General features: G+C 42.1%; 1 protein-coding gene across 5 annotated transcripts in view; it reads right to left on the bottom strand.

The window, feature by feature from the left end:
* The window catches only part of RLF (RLF zinc finger), a 111,224-nt gene that overhangs the window by 86,564 nt on the left and 12,581 nt on the right, over window positions 1-12,079 (bottom strand). Inside the window, exon 3 of one of the 5 annotated variants that reach the window (XM_075060855.1) lies at window positions 8,371-9,374. The exons of the other annotated variants lie outside the window; for them this stretch is intronic. Within the exon in view, the coding sequence (XP_074916956.1) occupies window positions 9,269-9,374 (106 nt within the window). The 3' untranslated portion in view covers window positions 8,371-9,268. Of the gene's footprint in view, window positions 1-8,370; window positions 9,375-12,079 lie in introns of those variants that run through there. 5 annotated transcript variants of the gene reach the window in all.

The following is a 12,079-nucleotide window of genomic DNA, read 5'->3' as shown; positions in this document are numbered from 1 at the left end:
GGCACAACTGATTAAGAGAGCTTTACACTAGGAATTGAGGGGAGATAGTTGGGAGATGTCCAGGTAGTCTCTACGCCGGATTTTAACATTGAGAGGGAAGAAAATGAAGCAAGAAAATAGGCAGCAGGTTTAAAACAAATAAAAGGAAGTTCTTCACGCAGTGCACAGTCAACTTGTGGAACTCCTTACCTGAGGAGGTTGTGAAGGCTAGGACTATAACGGCGTTTAAGAGAGAACTGGATAATTTCATGTTGGTTAAGTCCATAAATGGCTATTAGCCAAGATGGGTAAGGAATGGTGCCCCTAGCCTCTGTTTGTCAGAGAGTGGTGCTGGATGGCAGGAGAGAGATCACTTGATCATTGCCTGTTAGGTTCACTCCCTCTGGAGCACCTGGCATTGGTCACTGTCGGTAGACAGATACTGGGCTAGATGAACCTTTGTCTGAAACCCGGTACGACTGTTCTTATGTTCTTAAGAAAGGAACTGTTGTGGGTAGAATGGACAATAATAGAGGAAGAGGTTACTGTGGATAACAATTCTAATAGGTGATAGTGGCCAGTTAAGAATGTGGGCCCTAACCGGTAAAAGATGTGAGTGAAGCCAAACAGCAAAGAATTAAGATGTTTGGAGCCTAGGTAACAAAATGGAGGACTAGAGTTACTGGTGCAGGAAGTGAAACCGGATGTTATAGGATAACAAAACATGGTGGATAATAGTAGTCATGCCTGGAGGATGGTATTGAAGGGTACGTGCTGTTCAGGAAGACAGAATAAAGGCAAAGGTGGTGGAGTAGCATTGTAAATATCAAAGATGAGGTAAACTGTAAGAAATAGAAGGGATGGAATTGATAAGACACAGTCTGTCTGGGCAAATCACACTGGGGAAGAAAGCTAATAGAGCCCTCCCCTGAGATAGTGCTTGGGATAGGCTATAGACCGCTGGATCTGATCTGGATATGGACAGAGACCTCTTTAATGAAGAAAATACTAAAGGGAATTGTGTAATCATGGGAGACTAACTCCCAGATATAGACCTGGAGGACAAGTGCCAGTATGAATAATGATAGGGCTCAGATTTTCCTGGATGCGATAGCTGATGGAATCCTTCACCAGTAGTTGAAGAACCAACAAGAGGGGATGCCCTTTAGATTTGGTTTTGTGGAGTAGCGAGGCCCTCATAGAAGAAATGGTTGTAGGGGACAACCTTGGTTTAAGCGATCATGAGCTAATTCAGATTAAACTAAATGAAAGCATAAACAAAAATAGATCTGTGACTAGGGTTTTTTATTTCAAAAGGGCTAAACTTTTAAAGAATTAAGGAAATTAGTTAGGGAAGTGGATTGGACTGAAGAACTTGGTGATCTAAAGGTGGAGGAAGCCTGCAGTTACTTTAAGTCAAGGGAATTAAAACCAAATAGTAGAAGGTTCTGTAGCCATATAAATAGAAGAAAACAAAGAAAGAAGAAGTGGGACTGCTAACACTGAGGATGATGTGGAGGTTAAGGATAATCTAGGCATGGCCCAATATCTAAACAAATACTTTGCCTCAGTCTTTAATGAGGAGCTTAGGGATAATGGTAGGATGACAAATAGAAATGAGGATATGGAGGTAGATATTACCACATCCGAGGTAGAAGCCAAACTCAAACAGCTTAATGGGGACTAAATTGGGGAGCCCAGATAATCTTCATCCAAGAATATTAAAAGAACTGAACACATGAAATTGCAAGCCCTATTAGCAAGAATTTTAAATGAATCTGTAAACTCAGGGTGTACCGTATGACTGGAGAAATTGCTAAACATAGTTCTTATTTTAAGAAAGGAAAATAAGGTGATCCGAGCAATATAGGCCTGTTAGTTTGACACTTGTAATATGCAGGTCTTGAAAAAAAGTTGAAGGAGAAAGTAGTTAAGGACGTTGAGGTTAATGGTAATTGGGACAAAATAACAACATGGTTTTACAAAAAGGTAAAAGATGGGGATCAATATGAACGTTGAAAGGTGGACAAGACTGGTTAAAGGAGACAACGAGTCATACTGAAGGTGAATTGTCAGGCATGAGGGAGGTACTAGTGGAGTTCCTCAGGATCGGTTTTGGGACCAATCTTATTTAATCATCTTATTACTGACCGTGGCACAAATGTGCTAATAAAACGTTTGCAGACGACACAAAGCTGGGAGGCATTGCCAATACAGAGAAGAACTGAAATATCATACAGGAAAGATCTGGATGACCTTGTAAACTGGGGAGTAATAGTAATAGGATGAAATTTAATAGTGAAAAGTGCAAAGGTCATGCATTTAGGAGACTAATAAAACAATTATTGTTACAAAGCTGGCGGGCGCATCAGTTGAAGTAACAGATGAGGAGAAGACCTCGCAGTAATTTCCGTTGATCACAAGTGACTATGCGCTGCCAATGTGATAGCCCATTAAAAAGCTAATGTGGTCTGGAATGCATCAGGTGAGGTATTTCCAATAGAGAACAAGGAGGTGTTAGTACCGTTATACAAAGGCACTGGTGGAGACCTCATCTGGAATACTGTGTGCAGTTCTGTCTCCTGGTTTAAGAAGGATGAATTCAAACTGGAACAGTTCAGAGAAGGGCTGCTAGGGTGATCTGAGGATGGAAACCTGTCTTAATGAAAGCAGACTCAAGAAAGAGTTTTGGCTTGTTTAGCTTAACCAAAAGAAAGGCTGAGGGAGATATACTTTGCTCTCTAAATATATCAGAGGAATAAATACCATGGAGGGAGAGGAATTATTTAAGCTCAGTACCAATGTGGACACAAGAACAAATGGATATAGAACCTGACCATGGCGTAGCCAGGGTGGAGGGAACAGGTGGACAACAACAAAACAAAAAAAAGCGCCAGCTGCTGCGGCGCTTTACTCACCACGCCGGGCGGTCTGAGTCTTCGGTGCGGGTCCTTCACTGCTCTGGGTGTCTTCGGCGGCACTGAAGGTCCCAATGCTGAAGTGACGCTGAAGACCCAAGGCACCGCAGGGTGGTAAAATAAAAGTCTGCAGCAAATGGCGTCCTTTTTTTTTTTTTTTTTTTAAAAATCGTTCCCCCGGGTGAGTACAAATGCACCAGGAATTGATACCGTGCCACTTCTGCTCAGTGCAGGAGCAGCTGTTCCCCCTTCTCCCCCCACCTACACTACTGAAACTGACCATCAGGAAGTTGAGACTTGAAATTAGATGAAAGTTTCTAAACCATCAGTGAAGTTCTGGAACAGCCTTCCTAGGGAACAGTGGGGGGAAAAAGATATCTGCTTCAAGTTAAACTTGATAAATTTATGGAGGGATTGGGACAGCCTAATTTTGGCAATTAATGGTCTTGACTATTAGCAGTAAATATACCCAAAGGCTTGTGAGGGATGTTAGATGGGTGAGATTGTGAGTTACTACAAGAGAATTCTTCTGAGTTTCTGACTGATGAGTCTTCCCCCACGCTCAGGGTTTAGCTGATTGCCAATATTGGGTCGGGAAGGATTTCCTCCAGGGCAGATGGCAGACGCTCTGCGAGTGTTTCACCTTCCTCTGCGGCATGGGCACAGGTCGCTTGTGAAGATTCTCTGCATCTTGAAGTCTTTAAACCATGATTTGAGGACTTCAGTGGCTCAGACACAGGTTTGATACAGGAGTGGGTGGGTGAGATTCTGTGGCCTGCATTGTGCAGCAGGTCATAATGGTCCCTTCTGACCTTAAAGCGTATGATTCTATGAGTCGACCACCCACTAGCCTCTGAGACACAGCAGTAGTAGTGCTATGAAACCACCATAGGGTGGCTTAAGAGATACTTTGACAGTGGTACCAGGAACCCACTGGTTGCTGGCCTCAGATACAGCGGCAGTGGTGCCATGAACCCCCCCGCCTTCTAGCGTAGGAGATACTCTGGCAGTGGTACCATGAACCCATGGCCCGGTAGACTGTAAAAGACAGCAGCAGTCATGAAATGAACACCCAGGTGGCTGGCTTAAGATATATTTTGGCAGTGGAACCAGAGGGATAAATATCAGGGAGGGAGGGAATTATTTAAGCTTAGTACCAACGTGGACGCAAGAAAAAATGGATATAAACTGCACACTAGGAAGTTGAGACTTGAAATTAGACGAAGGTTTCTAACCATCAGAGAAGTAAAGTTCTGGAACAGCCTTCCAAGGGGATTAGTGGGGTAAGAGACATATCAAGCCTAGTCTTGAAGTTTATGGAGGGGAATGGTATGATAGGATAGCCTGATTTTGGCAACTAATTGATCTTTGATTATTAGCAGGTAAATATACCCAAGGTCTGTGATGGGATGTTAGATGGGTTGGGATCTGAGTTACTACAGAGAATTCTTTCCTGGGTGCTGGCTGGTGAGCTTTTTCCACGTGCTCAGGGTTCAGCTGATCGCCATACTTGCGGTCAGGAAGCAGTTTTCCTCCAGGGCAGACGGGCAGAAGTTCTGGGATTTTTCCGCCTTCCTCTGCAGCGTGAGGGAAGGAGGGGAGGGACAGCTCAATGGTTTGACCATAGGCCTGCTAAACCCAGGGTTGTGAGTTTAATCCTTGAGGGGGCCATTTAGGGATCTGGGGAAAAAATATGTCTGAGGACTGCTCCTGCTTTGAGCAGGGGGTTGGACTAGATGACCTCCTGTGGTCCCTTCCAACCTTAATGTTCTATGTTTCTATGTCACTTGCTGGAGGAGTCTCTGCACCTTGAAGTCTTTAAACCACGATTTGAGGACTTCAATAACTCAGACATAGGTTAGGGGTTTGATACAGGAGTGGGTGGGTGGATAAGGTTCTGTGGCCTGCGTTGTGCAGGAGGTCAGACTAGACTATCATAATGGTGGTCCCTTCTGACCTTAAAGTCTATGATTCTACGCTCTTCATAGTTTCAGCTAGCGTGTTCAAATTTCAAATGAAGATAAAGCATCCTTTGATTATGCTCTTTATCAAATGTTATGTCACAGGTTTGATGTAAGAATCAAGCACTGCAAACCAATTCATGAATTACCTACTTCCTGACCTTCTTTTTGACCGGTCTTATTTCTACTATGAATGGATGTCCATCACTTTAGGCAAGTGGATTTTAGAGATAAGGAAGGGTATACCTGTGACGGGTGGGACCCCCCACCCTGCTGTCCAGGATGCCACCTGAAGTGCTGGGGTTTCACTGGGCCAGCCTACTCCACTAGCCCGGGCTCCCTCTCCCTGTTTTGCTGAATCACGCTCTCCAGCTTGTGGCAGCACACATACGCATGTAGGGACGCACCAGCTGTAGAATCACAGTCTGCCAGCAGTTTTCTATGGGGAGATTCAGGTAGGAAATGGCCCAGTACTCAAGCGCACATCCCCTTTTGGGGAGTAAACCCAAAGTAATATTGTCTTGTGCTGTATAGCAAGATCTGCACAGCGCAAGCTTATAAAAATTCACTGTGGAGAGCTATGCACAGCTTCTTGCCTCCAGCCCTCCTCCAGATATTGTAACATAACTCAGATTGTGTAATTAACAAAAAATAAGTTTATTAACTATAAAAGGTCAATTAAGTGATTATAAGGGATAGCAAACAGAACAAAGCAGATTACCAAGCAAATAAAACAAAAAAAGACACATACTAAGCTTGAGATCTTATAGAGTGCTTTCAAGAGGTAATTTCTCACCCTAAATATTGTTTTAGGCGAGTTGCAGCGTTTCTGAAGCTTAGAGTTCCACTTATTTCTCTTCACAGACTAGACTCTTGTCTTAGTCTGGACTCAGCCCCTGCCTTTCCCACCACTCAGTTCCTTTGTCTCTTCAGGTACTTTCAGCAGTCTTTCTTCTAAGGCAGGAAGGTAGTGGAGAAGAGTCCTGTTTGCCTTACTCTCCAGTCTTAAATAGACTTTACATAAGGCAGGAAGCCATTGTTTCCAATGGAAAAGTACCAGCAGTGTCCAAGGTGGTGTTTAGTACCAACTGATGACCACCTGACCTTGTACTGTCAAAGCAATGCCCTAGGAAGCTTCTCACGAAGGACAGATGAGTATCTTCAAAGCCTTGTTTCTTTCTACTGGTCCAGCAAGGCTCATGGTCTGCTGTGGTGTGTTTGTATGTGTGTGTGGGTGGGGGGAAGGGGGTTTCCCCACATGCACTCTCAGTTGTAAATTGTTACATAGTCAATATTCGTAACTTTAGATACAGAAATGATACATGCATATAAATTGGACAATGTATCATTGGAAAGGCTATAATTTACTGAATGTGATATTCAGTAAATTATAACCTTTTCAATGATATCTTACAAGACCCATCCTGCATAAAACATATGTTATGCCATATCATAAGCATATTTCCATAAAGATATGGAGTGTAACATCACAATACCATTCAATTAGATACTCTTCTTCTGTTCAGCCCTTCACACTTCCCTATTCAAGGATCCCTCCTATGAGAGTAAAAGTAGAAAAAGGTGCCCTGATACAAGCAAGAGCATAGAGGTGTCCCAAGAGAATTCAGAAACCATGGATTTTATTGATATTTCCTGATACCAAAAGAAGATGAAGGGCTTCAGTCAATACTAGATCTAAGGAAACTCAACAATTAGAACATGAAATTTCAATTCAGAATGTTCACTCTTGCATCTTTCAATCAGAACTGCAAACCAATCTAGGGTGGAAAGAAAGAGAGTAATAGATGCATGTTTCTATACACCATCACACCAGAAGTATCTTCATTATGCATTCAGTCAAGACCATTTTCAGAACAAGGTCCTACCATTTGGCCTTCCCACTGTGCCTAAGGTTTTTACCAAATGCCTGTCTGCAATAGCAGCCCATTAAGGAGGCATGGTATTTTTGGTCTACCCCTGTTAAGACGATTTGGCTTCTCAAAGCCAGATAAGGTCTTACAAACTTTAGTTTACATCTTCCTTATCCAAGAGGCTAGTCCCTTAATAAATGAAGTCCATACTTTTTCCAACACAAATTTCATTCTAGAGTGATTCTAGATTTCTAGGGAGGCAGTGTATTACCACTAGAGGAAAGATTCAGGAACTTGTCATGCATTGTTCACATGCTACATCAAAACCTCTGTAAGGGTGTGTCGTGGGGCAAGTACACCTCATCATCCTGGGGGTGGGGAAAGGGCGTGGTAGCCCCCCGGTTAAAGTCAATATGGCTGCCCTCAGCCTCAGGGCTGCGTGGCTCAAGGGCCGGCATCAATAGGACCCCCCTGGCCTAGGGGGAAGTGCTGCCTAAAGGCCAGTCAGTTGGACTCCCCCTACATTCCTTTCCTTCACTGGTATTTATCCCTCTGATGACTTGTTGCTGTTAATATTTTCTCCTCTAGCCATAACAAAGGATGAAGATGACAGCAAATAAAATTATTTGTGTAACCTGAACATGGGACCAGGAGAGTCCCTCTGTAAGAGACTCAATGATCTTGCCACACCAACACTTTCATCAGTGGAACATTTCCCTTCTATTTCTTGATCTGTTGTACATAATCATCGAGTCACAGACTCTTCTTCCTCCTCTAGTAGTGTAACAGGCACTAGGATAGAAAAATGCTCTCCATGAAAAGGGTGACTAGGTAAAAGCCAATATGATCAAGTCACCAAATATGGCATATGCCAATCCTGGCAGCTACCAACTCTGGCACTGTATCATTTCCTGTGAGATGAGAGAACTTTAGACAGCCTTCTAAGCACAAAAGTCTTGATTAAAGCAGCTAATAGACCTCCATAGCTCTGACTCAATCCAATCTTGGATCAGATAAAGAAATTATTGGAGAAGTGACCAATGATAACATCTGAAGAACAGAATGAGGAGATGAGAGAACCTGATGGTGTCTTCAGTGGTTGAAAAAAGGCATCTGAGAAGCTCTCTTATAAGAGAGATGGGAAGATTTACCTTATTTCTAAGCATATTTTTAGATTTTTACCTATTTAAATTTTCAGTTGCAGGAAATTATGGATTGTCAGACAATTATTTAACAGTAGGCACAAATTCAAAAAGTTAAAACTTTATAAGGATTGAAACTCAAACTGTCAACACCATATGTGAAAGTATACAAACCAACCCTTAAGTTTTGAAGCAAAATTTTCTTACTTTGCCTATCTATACATTTTGGTTATCATTGGAAATATTTTTCATGGCTTGACTGTACAGTGAAAGCAACGTTTACAGACATTTACTGACTACAATTAATCCTTTGTCACTTAAACCTCAGATTTAATAGGTCTAGCTGCCAAGGCCTCCTGTAAAATAAGGGCTTGAAGTCTATGTAGCCTTTCTGTGCTCAGGACTACAAGTGCTGCCTATTGCATCGTACCTAATTACCTTTTTTTAAATGCTACAGATTACTACAAGTGGAAAAAATGCTTCAAGTTGATTTTTTCTCATCAGCAAAAAAAAAAGAAGCAGTTCAGTGGTACTGATTATCAGCTTTGTTTATTACGCCAAGACAGTTATAATGAGGCACTGGTTAAGAAGTCAGCATCCAGCCAGAAATTACTGGAATCCATCCACAAATAGTATGCAGTTACATGACAATTAATGACAATCCCAAAGTAATTTTTTTTTTTTTTTAATTCTTGCATTTACTTTGGTCTTCATCATTTTTAAGCATCAATGGGAAGATAACTAGCCACTGAATCTTTTACACCGTGGAGGACCGGGTTAAACACAACACTCAGTGGCGCCTTACATGCTGTAAGTGCTCTCAAACTAAATTTGGCAAGGTTGGAGACAAAGTACATTGCGCATCAGGAAAATGCTGAAAAATGACAGGACAAGTGCCAGTAGGAGGTGAAACTTGCTTTGTACTAGGTCCCATAGCATTTGTGTTTCGAGAAGAACACCTGCTTCCTCTGCCATAAGGCCACAGCCATCCATTAAGCACAGTTCTAACACAGGAGAAGCTATATTAGAGAGAACGTTGCATGGAAAGTAAAGTTAAGTAAGTGCATTGACCCAAGACACCCATGCATATGACATTGTGTATTATATCGAGTGCTACACCGAGAACTTATAGTATCAAAAGGTAAAGGCAATAGAAAAATACTAACTTTTACAACTGCAAACTGTGCAAATCAGCTGGAGTTCATAAACTGCCTTGAAGATGGGACAGGAATGTGGTTGCAATGGCCAATGCAGAAGCCAAGTACAGAGAAATATCTGTTTTGAGGAGGAAAAAATGCTCAGCAGAAAAGCTCTGAAAGCACTTATTGAAGCTGAACTGTAGGATATGGACATAGTTTTTAACAATCCTATCCTCAGAAACAAATCACAGGACACTATCAAAAGCGGAAGAAAGCATCAGTATCAACAGTAATATGAAGACTGTGTGCAGCTGTGAAGTTTTTATGGAAAAGCATTTTCTCCTGCAGTATGTGGATGCCAAACCTGAAACGATAATGTCACAATCTGTACTACTACTTCAAGCAGTGCATCCGTGGCTGCAGCGACTTCAGCACCAGGAAGTATAAGCAAGAGGAATACAAGCCTGCCAGCTTGTCACAATGCCTCATGTACTAGTGCTTGAAGAAATTCAGGCTTCCAATACATATATGACAACTGTGTGGCGTGTGATCTACCACAAGTGGCTGTTGGTTTAACAATTCATTCTAAAACCTGCAGCAAACTCCACAGCATTGGCTCCTCAACTGACTTCACCACAGTACTCAACCTGGAGATTGCAGTTGCAAATCAGGTTCTTCACCCCATGGAACTGAATGAAGGGTTGCATATTTCCCCAGACCTCACCATGGGTAGGTTTACATTTTGTGCTGCCAATAACTTAGACTTCCTTGAATGTACAACAGATAGCAACGGTACCCTTCATGTTACACTCGTGGTCTGCTATCAGGAGCATATTAATAGGGACCAGTCCCAACCTCGAGTGCTGTCTGGACCAACAAAGAACCATTCCCTGAAGGAGCTTCCTAACTCACTTTCCTACCAAGGTCCAAAATTTTTGAGCCAAGAAGTACAGTGTTCAATGAAGCAGCAGTTAAATTGATTATAGTAGAGCTTTTTACATTCACTAACCTTGACCTCGCTTTGTTATTATGCAAAAGTGTGATGCACTCCAGAGGCAAAACAAAGAAAAAAAATATCACTAAGAATGGCTTCTGTTAAAGAAATATCATACCACACCATTTCAGGAGAAAGGTACATTTCAGCATGGTCAGCCTTTACATCAGCATTACATAAGGTGCCAGAATAAATGATCCTTGTATGTATCATGCCAAGCATACCGCCTGGCCCTACTGGTTGCTCAGTTCAGTTAATTTTCCTTATGCATCTGAAATGCATGCACAAATACAAGTTAACCACATACTGCTTTGCAAGAAAAATGCTCGAGCAAGTGAACTGCTCAAAGAATTTCATCATTGCATGGTGTAATGAAGCTGCTGCCTCACACTGTTCAGTGGAGTTTCTTCTTAGTTCCCATAAGGAGGCTGACACTAAAATTATCTTGCATGCCATCAACACAACAGGGAGGTGCTTACTCTGGATTTTGGCACAAGACAGATGTTCTAGTCCTCTCTGAGAGATGCTACCAATGAGTTCCACAAGATTCCATATTTCTCCCTGGTTCTGAGGAACAGAATCACTGTATATCCCTCAGGGTTTGGTCCTATCACTTGGCCCGTTAAAAGCAACCATACTGCCAGGTTTCCACTCCACTTCAGGATGGGACCTTACTGTAAATTTGGTCTTTCCAGTCAGCCTATCTTACTGGAAGCCATCTGATTCAGCCTCCCAAGATTCCTTCTCACTCTGAAGGTGCTTGGAAAAAGCTGAGACAATCACTGATGAGGACATAAATGCACTGGAGGCATTCATATGCAGTTTAACATTTGAAGACCAACATTACCACACTTGCAGAGCTATGCTGCTGGATGTTTTTCAAGAAGCAGACAAATGAAAAAATATGCCACCGACACAGGGTGAATTTATACTTGCCATTAAAAGGGCAAATTACCAACAGAACAAGTCAGGGATGATTAAGCACATCCAAAACTACTCTCCCCTATAAGGCATGAATGGGTTTCAGAGGGATGGATTTATCACACCAGTTACGTTTGAAATACCATGTGGTCCCAAATCAATCTTCAGCTAATCAAATGCTTCTGTACAAAGACCAGATTCTCACTACCCTGCAAATGTCTGGCCAGCAGCCTGCCTTGTACAGAGAGTACAAGTGCAGCGTGGATGAGGATCAGCGTGATAGTGTGTCTAGCAGTGGTGACCTACTGATGACACCGATTATGACTTTGATAAATAAGTGTTTTTAGTCCTACATGTCACGGACAACCTCCCTAGGATTAGCCAAGATCAAAGTGGGTTTTTTTACATAAGCAAAGTACACTGGTATTAAATTTCCTAGCACATATTGTTAGGATATAGATATTCAGGCCTTTCTGCAAAGGCCCATACTTTAAGAATTTAGGTGTATTCTTATCACTAAGCTAGTTATAGAGATATAAAAGAATGAATCAAAATCACTGTCTGTCTGTGTAAGGGCCTTCTCTTACAGTGACAGCCTGAGGCCCTGTTCTTAGGCTAAGGCCTTCAGCTAAGTGGCAGAGGCAGCCATAACCTGGGAAGTGTATGGTCACATCCTTACATTCCAAACTAGTAACACTGAAAGAGAGTGCTATTGGGCTGTTAAGCATTATCAGGACAGGATTGTATTCCTATCACTGCCAGAGAAAGGGAAGAGCCTAGAAGATGTAAAAGGAAACTTAGTTTGAAAGCATCCTGTCTGGCAAGAACATGATTAGCTGGGATGTGAAATTCTCATCTTTTTGTTATTCTATCACTCAAGTCCCCATTTTCCTATTGTTAGTCTGTATAATCTCTGTCTGCTTCTATGACTGTTTCTGTCTACTGTATAATTAATTTTGTTGGGTGTAGACCAATTAAGGTGGTGGAATATAATTGGTTAAATAATTATGCTACACTGTGTTGGGATTGGTTGGTTAAATTTCAGTAAAATCATTGGTTAAGGTATAGCTAAGCAGAATGCAGGTTTTACTATATAGACTGAAGTCAATCAGGAAGTAAGGGGGTGGAATGGTAACAGGGACACAGGCAAGGCT

This window comes from Chelonoidis abingdonii, chromosome 25 (assembly GCF_003597395.2).
Source record: "Chelonoidis abingdonii isolate Lonesome George chromosome 25, CheloAbing_2.0, whole genome shotgun sequence".
NCBI classification, from domain to species: Eukaryota; Metazoa; Chordata; order Testudines; family Testudinidae; genus Chelonoidis; species Chelonoidis abingdonii.
Note: the sequence above shows the minus strand (reverse complement) of the source record. Positions and strands in the feature narration are given on the sequence as shown.